General features: G+C 44.2%; 1 protein-coding gene across 1 annotated transcript in view; it reads left to right on the top strand.

Moving 5' to 3' along the window:
* The window catches only part of LOC310805354 (BMP/retinoic acid-inducible neural-specific protein 3-like), a gene marked incomplete at both ends in the record, with an annotated part of 17,987 nt that extends 1,113 nt beyond the window's left edge, over nt 1–16,874 (top strand). Inside the window, 7 exons of the mRNA XM_083671003.1 lie at nt 8,000–8,190; nt 9,250–9,440; nt 12,537–12,642; nt 12,994–13,230; nt 14,349–14,571; nt 15,415–15,757; nt 16,098–16,874. Coding sequence (XP_083527129.1) covers nt 8,000–8,190; nt 9,250–9,440; nt 12,537–12,642; nt 12,994–13,230; nt 14,349–14,571; nt 15,415–15,757; nt 16,098–16,874 — 2,068 coding nt within the window. The remainder of the gene's footprint in view (nt 1–7,999; nt 8,191–9,249; nt 9,441–12,536; nt 12,643–12,993; nt 13,231–14,348; nt 14,572–15,414; nt 15,758–16,097) is intronic.
* Between the last annotated feature and the right edge of the window lie 9,222 nt (nt 16,875–26,096).

Genomic DNA, 26,096 nt, shown 5'->3' with positions numbered 1-26,096 from the left:
ACAAAGCCACTCTGGGACCTGATTTTAATAAACCAATGACAACTAAGTACACCTCAATCAAATCAACCAATGTAATGTAAACATAACTGGAGACATACTGCACAGGAGACTGGAGACTACTGAGACTACTTAGGCTGCATAATTTTTGGAGACAGACGTCACTGTTATGATTGCTAGCAAAAGCTATTCTCAGTGGTTGCTAACGAACGGTAAACATTTTCTGATTTTAAGGTAAATTGAGTAACTTACTGGAATTTACCGTTAATTATCCCCATGCTGACTCTCGTTTGCTAGCAATCATAAAGATGTCGCCTGTCTCCAGTTTTGTTTACATTCTACAGTTTGTGACTTATGGACATTCACAGCGCATTACTAAACATTTTACAAAACTAGTGCCAAAGTAACTCAGGCAGAAGCAAGGGGGAAAGGACAGGCAGAGGCAAGGGGAAAATAATGATTATACATATTTAGTGACAACCTTTCTCACAAAAAACACAGTGACTTTTTAGATACATAGGGATGTTTGTTTTCAATTAAAATAAGAATGATTACATGGCCCTGTTAAAGGATTTTAGTTGATCAAGGTCATTACAAGGGCCAGATAGAATCTACAGGGAGGTTGTCTAATCTCTACCTTTACACCATTGTCTGGGTGTTAAATCGTTCAACTATTCAGGATTAGTACAATACTTTTATTCTAGTGGTATGTTATAAGCTTTAATAATTTATCTTGATGTGACTTGACTTGATGCGGTCTCTACTGCTGACTGACAAGGCCAACGTGTGTTAAACTACATTTACATTTTTGACATTTAGCAGACACTTTTATCCAAAACGACTTACAGCAAGTACATTAGTCTAAAGTAAGTATTAATACCATTATGACTCCGGTTTTAACTTGTGTGTTGACATATGGTTCTGTATTCAACCAGATATTGGAGGTTACTAAGATGACATTCTCTTTTACCATCAGGACCAATATAAGGGATACATCACTGTGCAGCAGAAGACATACAGTATAATATACAGGCAGAAAACAGGCATCTAGACAGGCAGAAAACAGGCATTTAGACAGGCGGAAAACACTGCTTGGCATTTACGGCATATAGCACATATATCAGATGCCACATAGCTCTTGAGGTTTTTTTTTTACATTGTATATTGCATGTACATAAAATGGGCAGTTTCCAGTTTTCCCAAATTCCCAAGCAGAATTCAAATTCCAATTGATCCGGTAACACATGTTGATTAGTGCAGGGGGAGACACAATGATTATTCATAATGTGAACACATTCCGAGGTACGGTATTGGCTTGTGATGGAAATTAGCGGCTATGTGTCATAAATCATATATCCGTCATCATTTGGAAGGATATTGAACATGCGCCGGGAAATGGCAGACGGGGGTTCTTGACATCTATGGATTTGTGTGGGATGTTTTATGGCTTTGGTGATCGGCTGGCGCGTTAAAGCTTTTTAATATTTTCTCCTCTGGCTAAGGCTGGGCCATCACCCTTGCATGCTGCATGGGCGGTAAGATTAATAGTCTTATCATGTGGCCAAGTGATTAGTGGGCTCTTAATACTTATTACTCTGCATTATCACAGACTCCCCTGGGAGGCCACTGTCATCTGCAAGGTTGGGTCTGAGGCTGGCTAGATTACAACCATCCTTGATTAACAGTGATATTATGAAACCCTTTTAATTTTGGGGAGGGGGGGGTGGGTGGGAGTACTCTCTTAATGCTCAATGCTGTGTTTTTTTTTGTAGCTTTCATGGGCAAATTTATATGAATCAATAAGACAATATTTACTCTGAGATGATAACTGCTAATGGGCACATACCGGGATATCAATTAACATGACATTGGACTTGGTTCTTAAGGCTGAAATCACAGTGTCATGACAAAGATCATTAGACAATCATGGCTAATGTCATTCTATGGCAACTGACGTCAAACTGTCATGAGTCATGATGTAAACCATTCACTTGTTCAGCTAATTATAAACCAGTCCCCAGATTCATTATCAGAAACATGGCGCACACACATGCGGTGTTTTTGTCTCGAGGCTCCGCCGAGGTTGACACGGGTAAATTGGACGCTTCTACTCCTCCACTCGGGTGCTTAGACGAGATGTGTCTATCCTCAATCATTACGGGTTGCATTTCTGTTGTGTCCTGACGTATTAGCTAATTTACATGCCACAACCTGTAAACTGTAGCCAGCTAGCAATTCGGGTCCCTTGAAAGAAACGCACAAACGCTGCTTTGGCCCTGCAAAAGCGCTTTCTGAAATGGAGTGTCCTACCTGATACTGTATACAAACATGTTCTGAGGGGAGTGGACTCACCGATTTTCGCTCTTCTGTTTCTTTTCTGTCCCCCATTTCAGGGGTTCATATTATTATTATTATTAGGGAGGATGTTGTTGTTTGGAACTCGGAACTGAATTTCCGCAGTGGCCAGAGGTGGCAGATATCCAACAAATGTACACCCTGCTCCTTTAGGCTCCTTTAAGCTCCTTTAGGCTGCATACTGTATACAGTAGGTCATCACCCTGACAGCAATGTGCACCCTGTGGTGAATAGAAAGTACCTTTGATTTAATTGGATCACAGTAATCTGCATACAGTGCCCTTACAGAAACACTGCTGCTGTAGTAAAACAAAAAAAACAACAACACAGGGAATGCTGCAGGTTTTCACAATGGGACATAAGTGAGGCAACAGTGCAGACTCTCTCAGCTTGTCGTTGGACATTGTTACTGATGTTTTCTGTCTGTTCTTCTCTGTTCAAATTCCCTTGAAGTTCTCAGCATGTCAAAGACGGTTCCCACTGGGTAAAGAGGCTTGCTATCAAATGGTATCAAATAAAATGTAATCCCTATGATATTGCTTTTTAGCTTGGTGTGGACATATTGCATACTTGGAGCTGGTAATTGCCTCCCTGTCTCACTTTTAATATAGGAGGTTGGGTGCGGTGCTGACAAGCATAGGTCCAACATGTCAGTGCCATTGCTAATGTCCTGTGATGGCTGCATAGCCAAATGCTCTAATAAGCTCTGTTTGTTTGTTTTAAAATGACATCAGATTTTTTTTGACAATCTATTCCCTGGCCAATAACACATAATTTCTGTGCAAAACAGTCCTGAGGAGATTAAAAGTGACAATATTATTCTCGGTGCCCGGTTCCCCTGCTGCGGAGTTTGCGTCTCTGCTAAATTCCAATAATCCTCAATGACAGAAAGAAGATGAATTACCAGAAGTGGTGCTTCTGGTTACAGTGGTGTGTGTTACCACGGCAGCGTCTGGGTAATGAAATCGCACGATCTCATCCCTCTTTCAATTTTCTCTTCTTCTTCTTGATTGAATTTGAAAGCATTTTTAATGAGTCTTCTGAAGGAAATGGGATCTGTTTTTCTGTTTAGGAAATCACTGTGGAAAGTGTTTTGGCGGGTGAACGGTGCGGCTCTCATATGCAAAGATGGGGTTTCGTTATACCACCTGTCTAGACTCACCAATGCCAAGGGACGGTTGCCATGCTCCAGGGGGTTGGCGCCAAACGGCTGTGTACCTTGTGTATCCTCCACAGTGTTGACATATTGCAGTTGGACAAAACACCTGAACGTGTGTATAAAAGGCCATAGCATACATTATGGTATTGCTGCAGCCTTGAAAATGGAAAGCTGCAATTCTATTGATAAAGTGAGTGTCTTTGGAGATCTCAGAAAAGCATTAGTGTTCATTGGTGTTGGTGGATTAGCATATTAGCAGATCTAAGGTGCAGTGTATGTTCTGTTCTGTAAAATGAGAGATTCAGGATGCAGAATATTAATGTTCTTTTAAATGTCAGTGCTCTGAACTAACCTGCAGAGATCCCACACAGTACAGTATGTGAGCGCAGTTTGAAAATAAATTAACAGTATTGCCAGAGTGCAAAATTAAACAGATGCCGCTACCTGCGGTGAACTGCAGGAGATACGTCTGATAACAATAATGACTACAGTGCCAGGTCTGAGGAAAGACTGCAAACCCCCAAATCAGCTTCATGGTGAAATCCATTTCATTTCCTCTCATTCCCTGTTGGACGAACCATTGGGCCTATGGGGGGGTTTAAGATTAGACATGGCTAGCTTATCACAGTCAACGATAACTGAAGAAATGAACGACTGAGGGGATTTGTGGATACTCTCTCTCTCTCCCTCTCTTTCTTTCTCTCTCTCTCTCTCTCTCTCTCTCTCTCTCTCTCTGTCTCTCTCTCTCTCTTTCTCTGTCTCTGTCTCTCTCTCTCTCTCTCTCTCTCCCTCTCTTTCTCTCTCTCTCTCTCTCTCTCTCTCCCTCTCTTTCTCTCTCTCTCTCTCTCTCTCTCTCTCCCTCTCTCTCTCTCCCTCCCTCTCTCTCTATCTCTCTCCCTCTCTCTCTCTCTCCCTCTCTCTCCCTCTCTCTCTCTGTCTCTCTCTCTCTCTCTCTCTCTCTCTCTCTCTCTCTCTCTCTCTCCAAAGAACTCAGGTGAAGTAGTAGCCCAGTTGAAAAGGTAATTTATTTGTACGGCATAGAAATAGGTAAAGATGAATAGTAATACTAGATGTAACTGACCGACAGATTAGTCAAGGTCCATGTCTAAAATAAACCACAGCATAAGTAACTGGCTGAGCTCTTGACATTACAGTTCATTGTTTATTATATTCATTTTGTAGGGGACAGCAAGCTTAAATTATACAAATGGAACTACTTGTATTATTCCCACAGACCAACAGCATCTTGAGAGCGTATATGCAGTGCATTCGGAAAGTATTCAGACCCCTTCACTTTTTCCACATTTTGTTATGTTACAGCCTTATTCTAAAATGGATTTAATTATTGTTTTTCCCTCATCAATCTACACACAATACCCCATAATGACAAAGCCTAAACAGTTTTTTTTAGAAATGTTTGCTAATTTATTAAAAATGAAAAACTGAAATATCACATTTACATAAGTATTCAGACCCTTTACTCAGTGCTTTGTTGAAGCACCTTTGGCAGCGATTACAGCCTCAAGTCTTATTGGGTATGAAGCTACAAGCTTGACACACCTGTATATTTGGGGAATTTCTCCCATTCTTCTCTGCAGATCCTCTCAAGCTCTGTCAGGGTGCAAAGATGGGGAGTGTCGGTGCACAGCTATTTCAGGTCTCTCCAGAGATGTTCGATCGAGTTCAAGTCCAGGCTCTGGCTGGGCCACTCAAGGACATTCACAGATGTACCGAAGCCACTCCTGCATTGTCTTGGCTGTGTGCTTAGGGTCCTGAGCACTCTGGAGCAGGTTTTCATCAAGGATTTCTCTGTACTTGCTCCGTTCCTCTTTCTCTCAATCCTGACTAGTCTCCCAGTCCCTGCTTCTGAAAAACATCCCCACAGCATGATGCTGCCACCACCATGCACCGTTGGGATGGTATTAGCCAGTTGAGCGGTGCCTGGTTTCCTCCAGACGTGACGCTTGGCATTCAGGCCAAAGAGTTCCATCTTGGTTTCATCAGACCAGAGAATCTTGTTTCTTACGGTTTGAAAGTCCTTTAGGTGCCTTTTGGCAAACTCCAAGCGGGTTGTCAAGTGCTTTTTACTGAGGAATGGCTTCCCTCTGGCCACTCTACCATAAAGGCCTGATTGGTGGAGTGCTGCATCCATGGTTGTCCTTCTGGAATGTTCTCCCATCTCCACAGAGGAACTCTGGAGCTCTATCAAAGTGACCATTGGGTTCTTGGTCACCTCCCTGACAATGGCCGTTCTCCCCCTATTGCTCAGTTTGGCTGGGCTGCCAGTTCTAGGAAGAGTCTTGGTGGTTCCAAACTTCTTCCATTTAAGAATGATGGAGACTACTGTGGTCTTGGGGACCTTCAATACTGCAGAGATCTTTTTGTACCCTTCCCCAGATCTGTGCCTCGACACAATCCTGTCTCGGAGGTCTACGGACAATTCCTTCGACCTCATGGCCTGGTTTTTGCTCTGACATGCACTGTCAACTGTGGGACCTTATATAGACAGGTGTGTGCCACTCCAAATCATGTCCAATCAATTGAATTTACCACAGGTGGACACCAATCAAGTCATAGAAACATCTCAAGGATGATTAATGGAAACGGGATGCACCTGAGCTCGATTTCGAGTGTCATAGCAAAGGGTCTGAATACGTATATAAATGTGATATTTCAGTTTTTTATTTGTAATAAATTAGCCAACATTTCTAAAAACCTGTTTTTGCTTTGTCATTATGCGGTATTGTGTGTAGACTGATGAGGAAAAAAAATGAATTGAATCCATTATAGAATAAAGCTGTAACATAACAAAATGTGGAAAAAGTGAAGGGGCCTGAATACTTTCCGAATGCACTGTATTTGACACACATTCACTCTGCCCTATATGCTCCACAAGACGCAGGTTGAATTTAGGGGGTTTACCTTGAATGAATCAATTCAACATCTGGGTGGTGAGGGGAGGGGGTTCCTCATTACTCCTGCTTTAATGTGATATATATCCTTTCAGCAGGCCACTCTCTCTCCATCCATCATCCACAGCCAAGGTTGCCCAACCTATTCTGATTACAGCACACAGGCTTTTACTTCAGAGTGCACTGCATCATTTAGTGATCCTGCACATGTTTACCGTACCTATAACTTTATATGTGTGTTTGTGTGTGTGTGTGTGTGTGTGTGTGTGTGTGTGTGTGTGTGTGTGTGTGTGTGTGTGTGTGCGTGTGCGTGCGTGCGTGTGTGCGTTTGTGTGTGTGCACGTGTGTCAGAGGCATTGAGTCGAAGACAGAAATGAAAGAGGGACAGAATGAAAGGGAGATCTTTTTATAGCCCATAACACCATGTAAATGGCCCAATTTTAGATTAGCCTCCAGCTAAGTGACACAGACAGCACATGTTAAGGTTGCCCTGACTCTGAAATCGAATTAATTATGTGATTATTCAAACGCAGGGGATTAACACAAACAAATTATGATGCACTCATCTTTAAGGTTGCGTACCGCACTGTATACAGTACCCGTCAAACGTTTGGACACACCTTCTCATTCAATGTTTATTCTTTATTTGTATTATTTTCTACATCGTAGATTAATATTGAAGACATCAAAACTATGAAGGAACACATATGGAATTATGTAGTAAACTAAAAAGTGTTAAACAAACCGGAATATGTTTTATATTTTAGATTCTTCAAAGTAGCCACCTTTTGCTTTGATGACAGCTTTGCACACTCTTGGCAAGGTGTGTCCAAACTTTTGACTGGTGCTGTATACTGGTACTGGTGCTGTATACTGGTACTGGTTCTGTATATGCAGTGCCTTACTGTAGATGTTAGGTGTCAAAGCTAGAAATGCTGAGGAGAATGTTCTGTTTGTCAAAACTTTACGGCCGCCTCCTGCATTTTCTTTCCGGCACAATTCTTTCTTCCCTAATTATGAAACGTATCGGATGTCATCAATGTGCTGATTTCTATGGGTTTTTCTGTCAGTGCATATTTTTGTCATAATGTCTTTATTAAGGAGAGCACCTGTCAGCTGCATGCTTTGAGCACAGCTCCCTCCCAAGCAACATTCATCTTCCAAATGGTACCTGTTTTGGATCTCATTGCTCTCTCTCTCTCTCTCCCTCTCTCTCTCTCTCTCTCTCTCCCTCTCTCTCTCTGTCTCTCCCTCTCTCTCTCTCTCTCTCTCTCTCTCTCTCTCTCTCTCTCTCCCCCTCTCTCTCTCTCTCTCTCTCTCTCTCTCTCCCCATCTCCCCCTCTCTCTCTCCCCCTCTCTCTCTCTGTCCCTCCCTCCTCTCTCCTGTCAGAACTTAAAGCTAATGATGCAGTGACGTGATGTGGCTGCTGCCCCCCAAAGACCCCCCTCTCCTCTCCTCTCCTCTGCCCTGCCAGACGCACATTAATAAAAACACATCATTAGTGACAGTCTTGTTTACCAAACGGCAGCCTTCCTTCGACGGCATGTTCATTCTTCCTTGTTTGATGCTTTCTAGGGAGTTTGGGCGGTGGAAGGTAAACAACTTGGCCGTGGAGAGGAGAGACTTCCTGGAGTCCCCGCTGCCCCTGACTCCCGAGTTTATCCGCAACATCCGACTCCTGGGCCGGCGACCCACCACTCAGCTGATCACAGACAATCTGATCAGGAAGTATGGGACTCACTTCCTGTTGTCGGCTACTCTGGGAGGTAAACATGGCCGTCACACTGCACTTGATCAGCCTGAGCAAAAATGCTGAAAAAAATAAACACGCGGCGTATTCGTTCAACGAAGCCGACGTTAACGCCCCAAAACATCCATCGTCCTGGTCACCGTAGTCATTCGTCACTGTGCTATTGATGAAGGAGCGAAAGACGGACGGAGGGGGGTGAGGGGCGGGTGGTCGCTCTTTACAGGAGAAGAGCTTATTTCAGTTACAAAGCCTTGTGCATGTCGGGGAAGCGGGCGGAATGGGTTTCCTCTTAGAGAGCAACACTTGTCGATTACTTTAGCCCCGGCTCCCGGCTCCTGAAAGGTCGCGGTTATGAGTGGCTCCTTATAATGCAAACCCCCCCAGCTGCCCGAGCCTCTGCATCCTCCATGCTCTGGCACACAACCAATTCTGAGAAGTATGAGGAGAGGAAAATGAGAAGCCGGGCCCTGGCTGTATGCCAGCGATGTGCTGCTAGGGTTATAAATGGATTGCCTATCCGTGTCCTGGAACATATGGACTTCATGAAAAACATAAATAGATAGTGATATTTTAAGGGCACCTTTCTGCAGTTGAGAAAGAAAAACAAAACATTAATGTTTAAGCGATGAGGCCTAGCCTGTAATAGAACGGAACAGAAACTCATTTAATATATATATATATATATATATATATATATATATATTTGTATGTTTCAATGAATAAAACCATTGCCAATGCATTATAATATATATATATTAGATTTTTATATTGTATTCATTTAAACATACAAATATATATATATATATATATATATATATATATATATATATATATATATATATATGTGTATGTTTACATAAATAAAACCATTGCCAAAGCATTATCATCAAACATGAACTTAACTGAATAGCTTAACAAGTGACCACCGATACTGTTGATCCCACTAATATGCAATTGATGGTGTGGTGTAGCTTGTTTTAATAACGCTAGCAAACTACCAATATGTGCAAACCCTGTTCAAATAATATCAGCCAATATTGTATTAACAACATTTACAAACCTGTTTTGTTTGCAGGAGAAGAGGCCTTAACAATATTTGTGGACAAGAGAAAGCTGAGTAAGAGGGTGGATGGGAGCGACTACTCTGGCAACTCATCAGCTGTGACTCTGGAGGCTCTGCACCAGCTGGCCGCCTCCTACTTCATTGACAGAGAGAGCACCCTGCGCAAGCTGCACCACATCCAGATAGCCTCCACTGCCATCAAGGTAAACTGCTCTGTCTACTCTGTCTCTCTGTCTCTCTGTCTACTCTGTCTCTCTCTCTCTCTCTCCCTGTCTCTCTCTCTCTCCCTGTCTCTCTCTCTCTCCCTGTCTCTCTCTCTCTCCCTGTCTCTCTCTCTCTGTCTCTCTGTCTACTCTGTCTACTCTCTCTCTCTCTCTCTCTCTCTTTCTCTCTCTCTCTCCCGCACACGCACGGACGCACGCACGCAAGGACGCACGCACGCACGCACGCACAAGATATACTGTATATAGTACATTAGCTACATCAAGATGAGTAATGATGTGGATATACTGTACTATTGACATGTTTCCTCTGAACCTGAAAGATGGTCTCAGATGAAAGTCGCCAGTGTTGTGACAGACGTGAAGTGCAAATTGTATATGTTTCCGGCTGAGAGATTACAGAAACTGCTGTTCATGTACTGTATAGAGTACACTGACAGGAGTATACAGCAGGGCGTGTGCTCTTGTATGGAGCAAACTATCAATCACAGTTCCTCTGTTCATATCAAAGCTCCCTATTCCCTGCAAGGCAAGACAAGGCTGTTTGGGAGGTCGGACATTTTGATCACAGCCGAAGGTAGCGACTTCTCAAAAACTGGAGACGTGCTGCTTTGTCTGTTCTGTTGATATAGGGAGTTACTCTTTTTTCGGTTGAAGGAGCGAGCGGCTTTTTTCATGTTCCAAAGGCGACCATCTGGCATGACTGACAGGTCAGAGCACAGAGGCGGGGAGAGGTTCAGCTCCATTACTGGAACAGAGTGAATCACTGAGGCGCCCACTGATTCTTCAATTCATCGACCCCCGCGGTACGCAACTAAACGTTCCGCGGTATGAATGCGAAATGGAACCGGGGAGGGGTTAAGGAGGACAGGAGGAGGATGTGGGGTTGGCCTCCTGCCGCCACTGTGTGGAGGGATAAATATTTAGGAGGAAAAGGAAAAAGCCTGTTAGTGCTCTGGTGTGCTGCGGTTTGGCGGTTGAAATCTGGGCTCTCTTAAAGAAGTCACGGTGTAGCGGGCCTCCTCAGTTCAGCGCAGGTTGCCGCTATAATGAGTAATGACTCAAGCTGTTTCGGAGCGGCAGGGATCATTTTTGTTATGATTTGACAATTTCCCAGACTAAATCGATGGTGATATCCCCTTCTGACCTGAGCAATTGTTGAGAGTGTGTCTACAGAATGATGAACAATGAGAGAAACTTGGAAGCAGCGGGGCCCTCTTTTTCAACACTGCGGTTTCATATTTATTTGCTCTCGAAGAGTCTCGGTATCAGGTTATGTTTTAGTCATTATGGCAGTATTGGGTCTTTATGCCTTCGCCACTCGAATCGATGTCCTGCTGTTTTCAGAGGGCTGAGAGTTGACACATGTAGACGATGTACCAGACAGTAGTCTTAAACAGCAACCTTTCCTTGCCACCTTTCCTATCAGCATCGTCTGAAAGGACCTGAAAGGTCAGACCAACATGGTGGACGGAGGCTGATCCAATCCTCTCACCCTCTCGGCCTTATGAAAGAAAGGAGATAACAGAAAGAAAGTTTCATTAAAGACGTTCTGGAATCCAGCGTCTGCCTAAAGCCCCTGCAGGTGGCCAATAATGTGGCATTAAGCATTTTGTAATATACCAGAATGTATCTGCAATGAATAGCAGCTGCTATCCAAAGAGGAAATTGAATGCCCTGCTCATCAGTCAATGTTCTGCCATATGGGATGTCATATGGCATATCAAATAATGCTCCATATAGATTGAATATTCAAGTGTCCCGAAAACCTGCGCTGTTCCTAATTTCCTCACATTCATATCAGCCATAAAATCCCATATGAAAGGAAACGTGTGATTTACAGTGTGTTGTAAATATAATAGCAAAAGCATTACACACAGATGGTCCCCTCGTCCTCTGTACCGTGAGGCGCATTTCTTTTCTCCAAAGGCCCGAGGGTTTGCCGGATTCAGGGTTTGATTGAATACCTCCGTGACTTTTCACTCTATGCCATTGGCCTCAGGTCCCCTACCCCTCAGCACTTTTTTGATTGTGTTACTGATGGACTGACCCTCGTTGTCTCGCCTCATCCATCTGTCTCTGCCCACCAACTGTCCCCCGACAGGCGAGGCCTGGGCAGACGGCCGGGTCGCCGACACCGTCACCACTCTCACAAAGAGAGAAAAATGGGAATCAATTAGGAGCTCCTCCACCATGTCACAGCAAAAAAGAAGATCGGAATGAAGATCTCATGTTGCAAATGAGGGTGGAGAGGACGCTCTGGTGGAGACGGATTTGCAGCAAAGGTCAATGGAGATGTCAGTCAATAGGACGGAAAAGACCTGCCATCATGAGTGTTGAGGCCTCCTACCCGAGCCTGAGTTTTTGTTTTTTCTTTGACTGCGAGAGAGAAAAAATAACATAAAACGGTGCCTTTTTTAAGAACGCCTGTGAAGAGGGGGATGTACAGAATATACATGTTGTATGCAAGCAAATCAATTCTCAATGCAGCATCTGTTAGTGGGAGTATGGCTGAAGAGATGAGAGAGGGTACTGTACTGCACTGACGTTCAGCGTTCAGAGTATCGTGGGGAGTGGAGATCTGTTTCTGAGCAGTGGGTGATTATCATCAGAGAAAGGCCCCGCCACGCGAACCTGTTTAAATGGGGCTCTGCAGTGAGTCATGGAAGGCAGGAAGGCAGCCATGACTGAGTCTGAATCTGCTCTCCAGGGAAGAATAATTTTTTTTTTTTTTTTTTTATTCATTGCATTTTCCCCACAGAGAAATCACTCCCGGCGGAAATCCGGGAGAACTCACTCTCTAAAGAGACGGTGTTCTGTGCCTCCTTCTTGCGTTTTGTTACCAAAGTTCAGTAAACGTTCATCATATGACGTACTGTTGATGTTGTTGTTATTGAGTTTTTATTGAGTGCTTATGTGAATAATGTAGAAGAGCAAGGACCCAAGATTGGCCAACTGTCAATTATAATAAATACATAATGTACTGTATATTTGAATGTGCTTTGCTTTATATTGATGTTCTGGAGCAATGTGTCATAACTGTGTATTTAAAAGCATGGTCTATTTGTTGTTTCCCAGGTAACAGAAACCCGGACAGGCCCTCTTGGCTGCAGTAACTATGACAACCTTGATTCTGTCAGCTCCGTATTGGTCCAGAGCCCTGAAAACAAAGTCCACTTACAAGGTTTGTATTATTTGTATCGTGATGCATGACTCCCAGACCATGTTGCATTTCACTGTCAGACATTATAATCTGTATTTGCAAATACTGCACAGAATGTTCTCCCACATCAGCATCAGCTCCTAATAAAAACAACAATCTGACATAAGATTTAGAAAGATTGATTTTGTTTTGTATCATACATTCTGGCTCAGAGGGAGACACACCCAACAGATGACGTGATCTTGGAAAACAGCAATAATGCTTCTAGAGAATATCATTGTCTCTCTGTGCAGTATACTGTATATCAGTCATTGCTATGCTGTCATAGCATAACCGTATGGTTTGACGATGGTACTAAATCCTTTTTTACAGGCCTGCAGGTTATACTTCCTGACTACCTGAGAGACAGTTTCGTCCAGGCTGCTCTCAGCTACATCGCCTGTAACGGAGAGGGGGGGTTTGTCTGCAAAGACAATGACTGCTGGTGCAAGTGTGACCCCAAGTTCCCAGAGTGCAACTGTCCCTACATGGACATCCAGGCCATGGAGGACAGCTTACAGCGGATCACGGAGACTTGGGGAACCCTCTACAAAGAGTTTGAGGACTCAGGTATGAAAAAGTTGGATTTATTTCTGCTTCATTTGAGCAGGGAAAGAATCGAATACATTGACACGTTGAATAAACAATCATCCGATGTGTTGCACCATGGTGTGTATAGCTTTATAATTAAAATCGCTAATATTTACCCTTTACTGCCCTTGGTCAAATCCTTAGAGGGAAAATGAGGTGAAAATTAATAAAAGAGTTTTATTATGAGTCACACAATTAAAGGTGCAAGAATGGTCCCTCGATTGGACTCCAGATTCCTGTATGATTTATGGGTCAACCATATAAACCGTAATGTCTGGCTGTGAAAACCAAGACTTGGCACCCATTCTGTGTACAGCAAATCAGCTGCATGACAGGACTGGATTAAAAAAATAAACATATCCCTGCACAGGTAGTTTACAATATGTCTACAGCGGATTAATCAGCAATAAAAAAACATTTATTGCCAGTCCAGCATTTCGCACCATCGTGGTAACACAGCAAGAATAAGAGCACTTAGCATAATGTTTGGGTGTTATTGCTATGCTAGGTCACCCTGCAGTGGCTATAATTGCCGAAGTGAAATCAGAATGGATGGGTTTTCTCCTCTCAATTTTGGTTGAAATATTCGTAAGTGCAATTACTTTCAAAGTTTATGTTTTAAGAGCATGGGGGAGAGGCAGGAGCAGGGGTCTGCCAGGAATAAAGAGTTTCTCAGGTGTCGTAAATGTGTCCTTCGGTGAGCGATATCAAAGACATCCAACGTTCTGCTGCAGCAGCACAACGAGGTGCCAGGAGGAGGAGCGTAACCACGGGAACATAGGATGGCGGGTCGCCGAACCCAATGACACTGTTAATGATTTCCCTAAGCCTTGAGAAAGCCTTGCAACATGTATGAAGAGATCATATGCATTTTCCTTTCAAGTTAGACCTTACCTCTAGGGCCAGACATCTCCAACTATCACAATGCCTTTTCCTTTTTAATGAATAGCTGATGGTGGTTCATCACATTTTCTGTGGCACTGCTGTTTCAAAGTCATGTTAATTTCAACACAATTCTCCCTGCTATGCTTTTGTTCTTTCACAACATATTACAAACCCTTTCATGGTTTTTTTTCCCTCCTCTTTTTTCGAAACAGACGAGTTCAAAACCTTCGTGACGAGGCTCCCGCAAAACTTTTTCCTGAACGTGTCGACCATCCAACACCTGTGGTCCCTGGACGGCGTGTTCCAGTGGCGTTACGAGCAGCTGGAGAACAGCATGAGAGTGCTCTTCAGACGAGCCCAGAGAGTGGTGTTCAAACTCTTCAGTCTCAGCAAGAGGTGTCAGAGGCAGCCGCACATCCACCTACCCAGAGAACGGTGAGCCCCGCGTCCAAATTACCACACAGCCACATTACACTTCAATCAACAATCCAGGGAGCGGATAATCCCACTCACTTCCCTGTGTGAGTGGGAGAGTTCATCCCATCCAGGCAGTGTTTATCTACGTTATTGCTGGTGTGCCGAACGTCAGGCGTTACATTATTGTTTTTACAGAAGAGAAAATCTTTGTAGACTGCGGAGAGAGAGAGAGAGAGAGACGGAGAGCGGGATGTTTGTCAGTTTGCCTGGGAGTGAAGTGGAACACTTGAAAGGCTCCCCTACATCCCGTTCTCGGCACTTCGCACAGATGAGAGATATATGATTGATTTCGCTTCCCCGGGCCAGTTCCACTGTGCTGACAATTATGAAGGGATAATCTACTGGGAGAAGGAAGGCAGCATGGTTTTATTCAACGAATAGTAATAAGACTTTCAGAGTTAGTTAAAAGTGCACTTTGTGCTCAAACCTTTCGCCATTAGACCTAATGATGTGTTCTTGATCCCCAGACTTTCCTTTCACTGTAACAGCGTATAGGACTTGTGTTTCTCTTGTGGCTACTGCAACAACTTCAAAGACACGTGTGTGGCAACAGCATTAAGTTGCTGTAGACCTGTGTAAAAACATTAATTATGGCAGTGATGTAATTTGTGTAATAACAAAAACAGCTCAAATACTTCACTATGCGATCGCAAAGCAATTGCAATGTGTAATATCAATGCAATGTTGTTACTTGATTTGTTGCAGCGTTACTAAACAGGTATAACACCCGTGTTTCATGAACAAAAAACAACAACACATGAATCAATCATCCACCCCTCTCTGTTTCTCTCTCCATCTCAGACCACAGTCCTACTGGTTGAGTCACTTCCAGTCTCTCCTCTACTGCTCTGAGAACAACCAGCTAGGCTCCTTCTCCGAGGAGCTCCACAGTTGTACCTGTAGCTACGAACACAGTCCCTGCCAGCTCCCTCCACCCTGCCCCATCGGAGACGGCCCCACCTGTGCGGCATGCGCCCCAGACAACCACACCCGCTGTGGGAGCTGCAACCCGGGCTACGCCCTGACCCAGGGGGCCTGCAGACCCATGGTGGCTGACTCTACGGAGAACTACCTGGGCTTCGAGACGGACCTCCAAGACCTGGAGCTACGCTACCTGCTGCAGAGGGCTGACCGGAGGCTGGAGGTAAACAGACAACATACTTTGTTGATGTTGCTTCCTGACAATTGTATGGGTTCAGTGTGTTTGTCTGTGTGTCTAAACTGTAACAATACTTTGTTTGGTTTGACAACACCAGCTCCACAGTTAGCAGGGAGTATCAATTCACATTGTGGGAATTGGTTTTATCATTCATCTTCTAATCAATGATTCTGTATTGATTCATATGTTGTTACAGTTGCTTGATTAGGTTTTAATTGATTCCATTTGATTTATAATTCGAGGGTTCAAGAACTTCTGCCTTTTCCATATTCCCTCAGATAACTTGGTCATCTCAATGTGTGTATGCATGCGTGTGTGTCTCCAGGTTCACGCCATCTTCATCAGCAATGACATGCGTCTGAACAGCTGGTTCGACCCCTCATGGAGGAAGAGGATGCTGCTGACGTTGAAGAGTAACAAGTACAAGTCCAACATGGTCCACATGCTCCTGGGCGTGTCCCTCCAGATCTGCCTTACCAAGAACAGCACCCTGGAGCCCGTCCTGACCCTCTACATCAACCCCTTCGGAGGGAGTCACTCTGAGAGCTGGTACATCCCTGTGAGTGAGAACACCTTCCCTGACTGGCAGGCCACCAAGCTGGACCTTCCCCTGGAGTGCTACAACTGGACCCTCACTCTGGGCAACAAGTGGAAGACCTTCTTCGAAACCATCCACATTTACCTGAGGAGCCGGATAAAGACCCAGAGTGGTCCGGCCGCAAACGACAGTGTGTACTACGAACCCTTGGAAATGGTGGACCCCTCACGGAACCTGGGATACATGAAGATCAACAGCATCCAGGTGTTTGGCTACAGTATGCACTTTGACCCGGAAGCGATCCGTGATCTCATCCTCCAGCTGGACTACCCGTACACTCAGGGCTCACAGGACACGGCTCTGCTGCAGCTGCTGGACATCAGAGACCGGGTCAACCGCCTCTCCCCTCCGGGTCAGCAGAAACTGGACCTGTTTGCCTGTCTGCTCCGACACCGGCTCAAACTCACTGCCAGCGAGGTGGTACGCATCCACGGCTCCCTGCAGGCTTTCAGCGCGCGCCTGCCCAACTCTCTGGATTACGAGACCACCAAGCTGTGTAGTTAACAGCTGTTAGGGAAACATGGTGGGATTGTAAAGGCTTCGGGGAGAACTCTTTGACATTTGGATTGTGTACTGGTACAGTAGTATGGCTCCCTGTTGTAGGTCGAACCTCTGGATTACCGTGCCACCAAACTGTGTAGTTAATGGCGACAGGGGAATAACTATGGGACTAATGTCTGAAGTGTGTACTGGATGTTTTGCTTTTAGTTGTGTGGCAAGGACTTAACTGAGAGGTGTTGGTGCTTTGGGCTGGAGAAGACACACGTATAAACAAACTGTTAACAAAACGAAAAACGAACTAATTGAGAAATTCAAGTATTTAACTCTCTACATTCACTTGACCATCCTGTTTAAATACAACCCTGCTCATTTATACAGTTATGTACTGAAGCCAAATGGAGGGACCTTTTCAGATACATGGTACAGTATGTTTGTTTGGTAACTTTTATATGTTATTTTGCTTCAGTGACAGTGACAGTGCACTTTCCATAAAGACCAGAATACAGTGGTGTCAGTCAGTTTTGTAGATAAATTGTTATTAAAACATCATGTAATAACAAACCCAAACCCAATACTCTGTTTGTCAAACACACTTAGAGCTAAGCTACAGTACAGCTGGGATTCCTACAGTAATTCAGTAATTCTAAGAATTAACGCTGCAATTGAGATCACTTAGGGACAGAGCAAATTAAATTAAACATGATATAAGAGTTTGATGAAATAATCATTAACCCACATTATATTCATTAACATGGTTACATTATAGTTTGTGGCCAAGCATTTCCTTCTTACTTGATAAGTAGGCTTAGTCAGGAACAATTAAGAGACCTAAATTACATTACATTACAAAAGAAATTATCTGTAAAGCATATGCAAATGTGCGTATGCAAAGTATGCTCTCTCTCTCTCACACACACACGCACACGCGCACAGACACACGCACACACACACACACACACACACACACACACACACACACACACACACACACACACACACACACACACACAAAGTTCGGATGAGTTGATTGGAGCCCTGAGATGACAGCACTCTTATTGACTTCAAGACTTGTTCAAGTCACTGACAGGTCAAACCAGAAGACGCAGCACGCAGCTGCCCTCCAGGAACCAGAGGTTTTTTCCCTCAACAGCAGTCGGTCACAGATTCATACCTGCAATATTAATATGTCAGAAGAAAAGTGTCACATCTAATTTACTAACATGCCCATGTCTCTGTGGCATTGCAGCCCAGTAGAGCAGACGAGCCAGAGATCAAGCGCCCGTGAAGGTCAGCGGGTGCCACCTCGATTTGTCTGCTCCTCTCATCAAATCCAACTCATGTCAAAAGTTGAATTCCAAGGAGGGTAACATGGATGAATAGGGCTTGATGTGGGTTGTGTGTTGAATGCATTACTGAATGTCACGGTGTCCTTTATAGATGCTGGGGTCCATGAGAATAACAAGCATTTTGAAACCACAGGAAAATGAGGGGGGCCCCTGGGTCATGTTCCATAGTGCCTGGTCATTTCATGGACTTTGTGAATGCTTGATCTCAGGATGCCTATAGTTTTGCGATCAACATGTGCTGAACATGCTCAAGATGAATACCGTGTTTGACTTCCATGCAAATATACACATATTCTTATTTGGTGTGGTGGCAAAGTAGTTCCACCCGCCCCACCCAAGTTCTATTCTTGAGCCATCAGTACCAGCTAATGCGGTACATCTGGAAACAATGAATCAAAGTTTTGAGAAGAGACAAACACTCTACCGACAAATCATACCGAGTTTGGTGAGGGTTCCAAATGAAATGGAGGCATCAGAGGAGGAGGCTCGGAGGAATAACGGGTTTCCAGTCTGTGCATGCATCTGTGCATCCCTCCTGTTGTTATTCCTGGCTTATATACGTGTTGTGGGGTACGTGGTTACTCCCGTTCAGTCTAACATGGAAAACAAGTGTATACACGCACTGGACACTTTATTAGGAACACTATACTAATACTGGGTAGGGCCTCCCTTTATTAGGAACACTATACTAATACTGGGTAGGGCCTCCCTTTGTTAGGAACACTATACTAATACTGGGTAGGGCCTCCCTTTATTAGGAACACTATACTAATACTGGGTAGGGCCTCCCTTTACTCTTTATTAGGAACACTATACTAATACTGGGTAGGGCCTCCCTTTGCTCTTTATTAGGAACACTATACTAATACTGGGTAGGGTCTCCCTTTGTCTTTATTAGGAACACTATATTAATACTGGGTAGGGCCTCCCTTTATTAGGAACACTATATTAATACTGGGTAGGGCCTCCCTTTATTAGGAACACTATACTAATACTGGATAGGGCCTCCCTTTGCTCTTTATTAGGAACACTATACTAATACTGGGTAGGGCCTCCCTTTGTCTTTATTAGGAACACTATATTAATACTGGGTAGGGCCTCCCTTTACTCTTTATTAGGAACACTATACTAATACTGGGTAGGGCCTCCCTTTACTCTTTATTAGGAACACTATACTAATACTGGGTAGGGCCTCCCTTTGCTCTTTATTAGGAACACTATACTAATACTGGGTAGGGCCTCCCTTTGTCTTTATTAGGAACACTATATTAATACTGGGTAGGGCCTCCCTTTATTAGGAACACTATATTAATACTGGGTAGGGCCTCCCTTTGCTCTCAAAACAGCCTCAATTCTTTGTGGCATTGATTCCACAAGGCACTGTAGCTGGGAGCATATTCAATTCCTGGAAAACAAAACGTCTGGTTTGAGAGACTACTTAAGTTTAGTTTGTTCATTCCATTCAAAATGACAGAATTATCCTCCTCAAAATTGCCTTTTGGCTCTTTCTACCTCTCTTCCGTGGATGTTGAGCTTTTCAAAGTAGACGGTACACAATACACACCAAACATTTACACCGTCTCACATAAAGTCTCAAACAAAATAAACTGTCCCCGTAAGTAATTGAGGATGCTGGAGGAATTTTGTGAGTAAAAGAACAAAAGTAAGACACGAAGTGCATTCTGGCAGACGATTTATTCTTCCTCAGGCAACATGAAAAGATCTCCAGGTAGGTACCCGTAATTATGATGCTTAACAGCCCTCTGCTCATTCTGCAATTACAAGGCTCAGTTCTAAAACCATGCTTCAGAGGCGGCTAGCTATAACTCATTACTGTGTGGTGGTAAATAGTTCTTATTCATACTGCGGGGGCTGTCTCACCGTGTGGGTGGAGTAAAGCGAGTGTTGATTATGGAAGGTCTGACCTTTTGAAGCTGTCAATCAAGCGTGTATCAAATACATGAAATATACTTGTGTTTTTTACGTTTCAATAACAATCTATCAAATTTAAACCTTTTTCATCCTGGACATAACAGGGTTTAGCTGCTGCCTGCTTAGTTGTGTCGTACGGCACACAAAAGCTTCGGTTTTTTAAAGAGAAGAGAAGACATGTATAGTGGCTGAAAGCTCTGTCATGTGTTGGTTAATTGCTAGAAAGTGTCACAATGCCAAAGGCAGGACGGCTCCTAAATCTGTCACCATCTTCTTTGATTACACAAACCCCTGCATTGCACCAGTATGTGTTGGACTCACAGACCTGAAGTTATTAAGACAAATCAAAGAGGGTGTCAGTGATGAATGAACTAAAAGATGCTTAAAGCAAGACTCACTTCCATGGGCAACTCTTCAGTAGAAAGGAGAGGGATCCCTATCAGAAAATCAACAAACAGATTAGAGCACACAATTGGGCTGCGTAAGGCTTCAGTGTTCCTGACAAACACACAATGGGATCAATACCCTTCGCATTGTCCTTCCGTGAACTGAAATCTTAATGTCCACGGGTCAGCCATTGTACCGTGACACAGAATGAGGATCTTGGGCTCCTGGGTTGACACAACCTTCCCCTGCTGGGGAGCTAGCAGCAGACCGAAGGCAGCAGAACACCGGAGGAGCCAAAAGGTAACCGTCGTCGCCGGCCAATAAATCAATATGCTGCTTTATTACCTGGGAGAACAAAGGGTTCTGCAGGGAGATCGATAGTACAGCTCGCTGAGGAGCCTCGGAAGCACAATCCTGCTGGCGTTTTGTTCCCCCCTGTCCCCCAGACTAGATCAGAGCCAATTTATTACTGATGTGACGGTTTCTGCCTGATGTGTTTTGTATAACCACAAATCAATCCTGATTTTTTTATTTCCCGACGATGATGCATTGTAAAACGACATTACTTAAGGTGCACATTTGCCAGTTCTCGGTTCAACAGGTGCGTCGGATTTTTCTCTGTGTTGAGTGACGATATGAAATCCGAAGGAATCAAAACACAGCTTTAAATCTTTGAAACGTCGTGAGAGATTAGAGATCAGTGAGAGAAGTCTGAGACAAGTTATTCTGTCCTCATGAATAGTTTTCGGCTTGTGTGTGAGATGTGTCTTGGGACCCAAAGCAAGGTGCCCTTCTGAATCAGACTGCATTGAGTGAGGAAGCAGCATGTGGTCAGTACTGAGGATAAAAGGCTGACTCTGAAATCTTCCCTGCTTCCGTCACTGAAACACTCACCCACACACTCCACAGTCTACATTGACCTCACACACAATACGTGTTCAATGATAAATACTCCCAGAACACCAGCTTACAAAATGTGTTTGTTGACCTCTACATTTTGAAGGAAAATGGAAAAAAAAGAAGCAACACAAGCGCTTCTGTGAATAGTTATATTTTGGGTGTGTTTCTCTCGATCACAACAAACAGGGACAGTCCCAAAGGAGAAGGCGCACACCTGTTCTAAAGCCGTGTGCTTGATGAGCCCTGCTGGAACCAAGAGTCAGTAGTACACCAGCATTAGCATTCTATCCCCAGGACATCTTTATAAATAAACAAACTGAGAAAACGGAGAGAGAGAGAGAGATAGGGGGGAGAGGGAGGGGAGGGGGTACTTCAAGCTGCTACTTAATACTTAGTTATTTTCTTCAATAATCGGTACACTTTTTCATACATAATGCATTACGTCATAATGCATTACATCATAATGCATTACATCCAACAGTCACGAATTAGCTTGGATGGGCTGTTTGTGCATGTGCCTCCACAGCTCGGTATCAATGCTCCATGCGTGTGTTATCAATGCTCCATGCGTGTGGTATCAATGCTCCATGCGTGTGTTATCAATGCTCCATGCGTGTGTTATCAATGCTCCATGCGTGTGGTATCAATGCTCCATGCGTGTGTTATCAATGCTCCATGCGTGTGGTATCAATGCTCCATGCGTGTGTTATCAATGCTCCATGCGTGTGTTATCAATGCTCCATGCGTGTGGTATCAATGCTCCATGCGTGTGGTATCAATGCTCCATGCGTGTGTTATCAATGCTCCAGTCAATAACCAGAAGGTTTGGTCTTTGTTATGTACCATCGTCTCCTCGGCCCCTAAGCACCCCTATCTACCCGCTATCTAACCCCTATCTACCTGCTATCTACCCCCTATCTACCCCCTATCTACCCCCTATCTACCCCCTATCTACCCGCTATCTAACCCCTATCTACCCGCTATCTAACACCTATCTACCCGCTATCTAACCCCTATCTACCCGCTATCTAACCCAGCGAAGCCATGAAAACTCTTCATTTAAGGCAACACGGTCGAGCAGTGAGGTATGACATTGGGTTTAATTGGATAATTGGATGTGAAGCTGTCATCCTAGCAGGTGAGTGAGTGTTTTTATGAGCAGGCCGGCAGCGGCCGGACGAAAAACAAAGCCAGCCTAATAAGCCCGGGTCTACCGAGAGCCATTTTATGCCGCAACACAAATTACAAGAGAATTGCTTTGGGGATCTTCAGCCCAGGTTTTTCAATGCATCTCTTATTAGACAATCCTTTGCTGCCGCATGTACTCATCAGAGGATTGAGGCAGCAGCGCTGGACGAAATCATTTGTGAACTATTTGGATTCGTGGCACATTTTACAACCGTCCTCCTCTGTCGCCGACGTCTGTCTCTGCTTGAGAGTCAGGGGAGTTCAGAGGAAGCAAGCCTCTGCCATTGTGTGTGTCTCTGAGGGTTATGCTATGTTATAGTTGGCAATTTACTGTTGGTTTTCACCATGGGCTTACATGTCGTAATGTAATTAGATGACGGTTACTAAAAACCCTACGTCAGGACTCATATAGAAGCAAGTGTCATTACATATCTTGTACGAGTTAGCGATTGTGTCATATTTGCATATCAGAGGACACAGGCCTGCAACGCAGATAAGTCCTCTGATGGAGGTGGTACAGAGGGGACTGAAAACGGTAAGTTAGGCCTGTATTTATTTATTTAATTTATCTGACAAATTCCTCTTGTGCAAGGTGTGGAGGTCATATGTGCGTGTCATACGGTTGATGAATGTGTCTTCTATGCACTCTCCGAACAAACATTGTATCTCTTTTTTGTGTACAAAACAACATCACAAAAAAAAAGACCAGTAAGCAGCGTTTGCCCTTGTACTTGGTAGTAGCAGTAATGGGTTTTTGAGATGGTGATCTCCTCACCCTCTTCGATAACATAGAAGTCTTGATTGAGGACACGGCACCCTCCACTGCCATGTCCCTCGCACTAAAGGGACACTTCACCTACAGTGCTCCACTCATGCCATTGGCACAACTAACTGCATCAGATGAAGCTCCTAGAAAATGCGGGTTGGGCAGCAGAAGTAGACCACAATTGTGCAGGTGCCGATCTGGGAATTTCTAGGGGTACGTTGTTTTGGCTACAGCCCCACTGTAACGACATACAGCGGAGGCATGATACAATTCCAGGCAATGGTGTTTATTAGGATGAAGGCGAAGGTACAGAAACACAAAGGGAAAATCCATAGTCAGGGTTGGAAAGGCTCATTAACAAAGTGATCAAAAGCTATCAAAAGGCACGGGCGGAAGCGTGAGAGAAACAGGTGTGAACGGTAACGCCGAGGTGGGAAATCTAATTCTGCCTGAGGTGGAGTGAAACTGAAGGGAACATAGGGGAGTGAGAACAAAGGGTGATCGGGATTGGGGGAGAGGGTGATTAGTAGGCTGGGGATGTGGACCTTTGTAGTGAGGGCGTGGGCGGGTCATGACACCCACATTTTGCCGGCTCGAAGGATAACGGGATGCGATGGGGAGACCGACCAGACTTGAAGACTAAAGAGGCTCAGCAATTACAAGAAATTGGCACTTTTAAAAAACAAACAGGGCATCTGGAGCATCAATCAATACCGAGTTTAAACCTCTCTAACATTCAATAGCTGACCCCTGAGATAATACATAGCAGCACAATTCCCAGATACTTTGAGTATTGCACAGGGTTTACATATGACCGCTTTAATGAACTCTGTGCTTTATTTAGAGTTCCCAGCAGTGCTACAATCCCATAAACTAGAGATCCCATTAATATTCAGGAGACTGACTAAGTGTCTGCAGTTTTTACTTGTTCTTATGAAACAGCGCAACGTCTTTGACATTAAAGATCTGGCCTTCAGGTTTCACATTGATCCACCAACTGTAAGTATACTTTTGAACACGTGGGTTCATTACCTATGAAACAGGTTTGGTCAACTACTAATATGGCCTCACAGGGATGACATCACTTCACAAATTCCCAATGAATACGACCCCCAATACCCCACAACATTTTAATTTTCGATTGCACAGAAATAAAAGTAGAAAAGCCAAGCTCCCTGTTGGTACAATGCCAGAGCTTCTCTGACTTCAAATGGACAAAAACACTGAAAGGTAAAACCCTCTGGGTTCTAATGTTTGCATCCACCGAATTGATTTCTGACGGTGTAAAATAACAAACTTTTCTAAAACATTTCTAATGGTGTGAGCCTAAAAGTTGGAAAGCATTCACGCAATCATAAATAAAGCAGTTCCAGATTGTGGAAGATTCTAGAATCCCAAACACAAGACCGGGGATTATTAAATGAAATTTGGAGGCATTCCAACTTTCAGCCTCACATCATGAGAAAAGTCTGATCTTCTACCTGCTACGCCTCCCTGGTCCACCTCCCTGGTACACCTCCCTGGTACACCTCCCTGCTACACCTCCCTGGTACACCTCCCTGGTACACCTCCCTGGTACACCTCCCTGCTACACCTCCCTGCTACACCTCCCTGGTCCACCTCCCTGGTACACCTCCCTGCTACACCTCCCCGGTACACCTCCCTGGTACACCTCCCTGGTACACCTCCCTGGTACACCTCCCTGCTACACCTCCCTGGTACACCTCCCTGGTACACCTCCCTGGTCCACCTCCCTGCTACGCCTCCCTGGTACCGAGCTAAGACCACTTCCTATGCGGTATCTCTCATTTCCTGACTGGAGGGTGTTTCTGACATTCCCCTCAGTAATTTAACACATTTGCACAACATTATTTGAATAAACAGTTATGAATACCAGCAGGCCACATCATTATTGGTTTCATCATGCAACATCAATGTCAAAATGTCTATAACAAAGCTGCTATCTCTGTCTATACGAGGCCTACTTTACCCCCTACACCTCTGTAAGACAGTATACCTGTTGTTGATACAGTTGTTGATATGGTCGACAGGTTCTTTTTAAATGTAATTTGGCCTTTTCCACCACAGTGTCAGTGACGGTTTTCCCCTCTATCTTCCTCCATATTGGTTTAGCCAGCATGTTGTGGCATGCTGGTGAAAGACACCTCAGTTGGCAGGTCCTCGCTTCTTCTTGGCAGGCCACAGATCTAATGTGTGCATCAATCCAAGCAGGTGAGAGCAGTAGCCTGACAATCTGTTTACATGTATGGTTGGGGGAAAAAACGGATTGTCTCACCAAATTTACAGATAGGTCTAGATTTGAAAAGAAATATATAGCCTATAAAAAAGGTTTTGTTAACTTACCCAGCTGTGAAAGGAACAATATTGATCTATGATATTGTTACCCTCCACATCTATTCTCAACAGATGGGGTTTCTCTCTCTTCCTTTGGGAATGGTAAGCTTTACAGCTGTCACTGATGTTGTCATTTTCACATTGTGAATATATCACTCTACAGCATACTGCAGACTGTCGACTTCTCGGTGCAAATTAGATTACCTAGTTTCCAAAATCTCCTTGTGACAATTCTCTCAAGTGTAATCACGGTTGAATCATTCACTGTCACTGAATGGACACACTGAAGTCTGACGTCACCCGATTAACTTCAACAGTAGTAGCTTATCCGCCGAGGGGAATGCGCACTTC

This window comes from Argentina silus, assembly GCF_951799395.1.
Source record: "Argentina silus genome assembly, chromosome: 6".
Taxonomy (NCBI): domain Eukaryota; kingdom Metazoa; phylum Chordata; class Actinopteri; order Argentiniformes; family Argentinidae; genus Argentina; species Argentina silus.
Note: the sequence above shows the minus strand (reverse complement) of the source record. Positions and strands in the feature narration are given on the sequence as shown.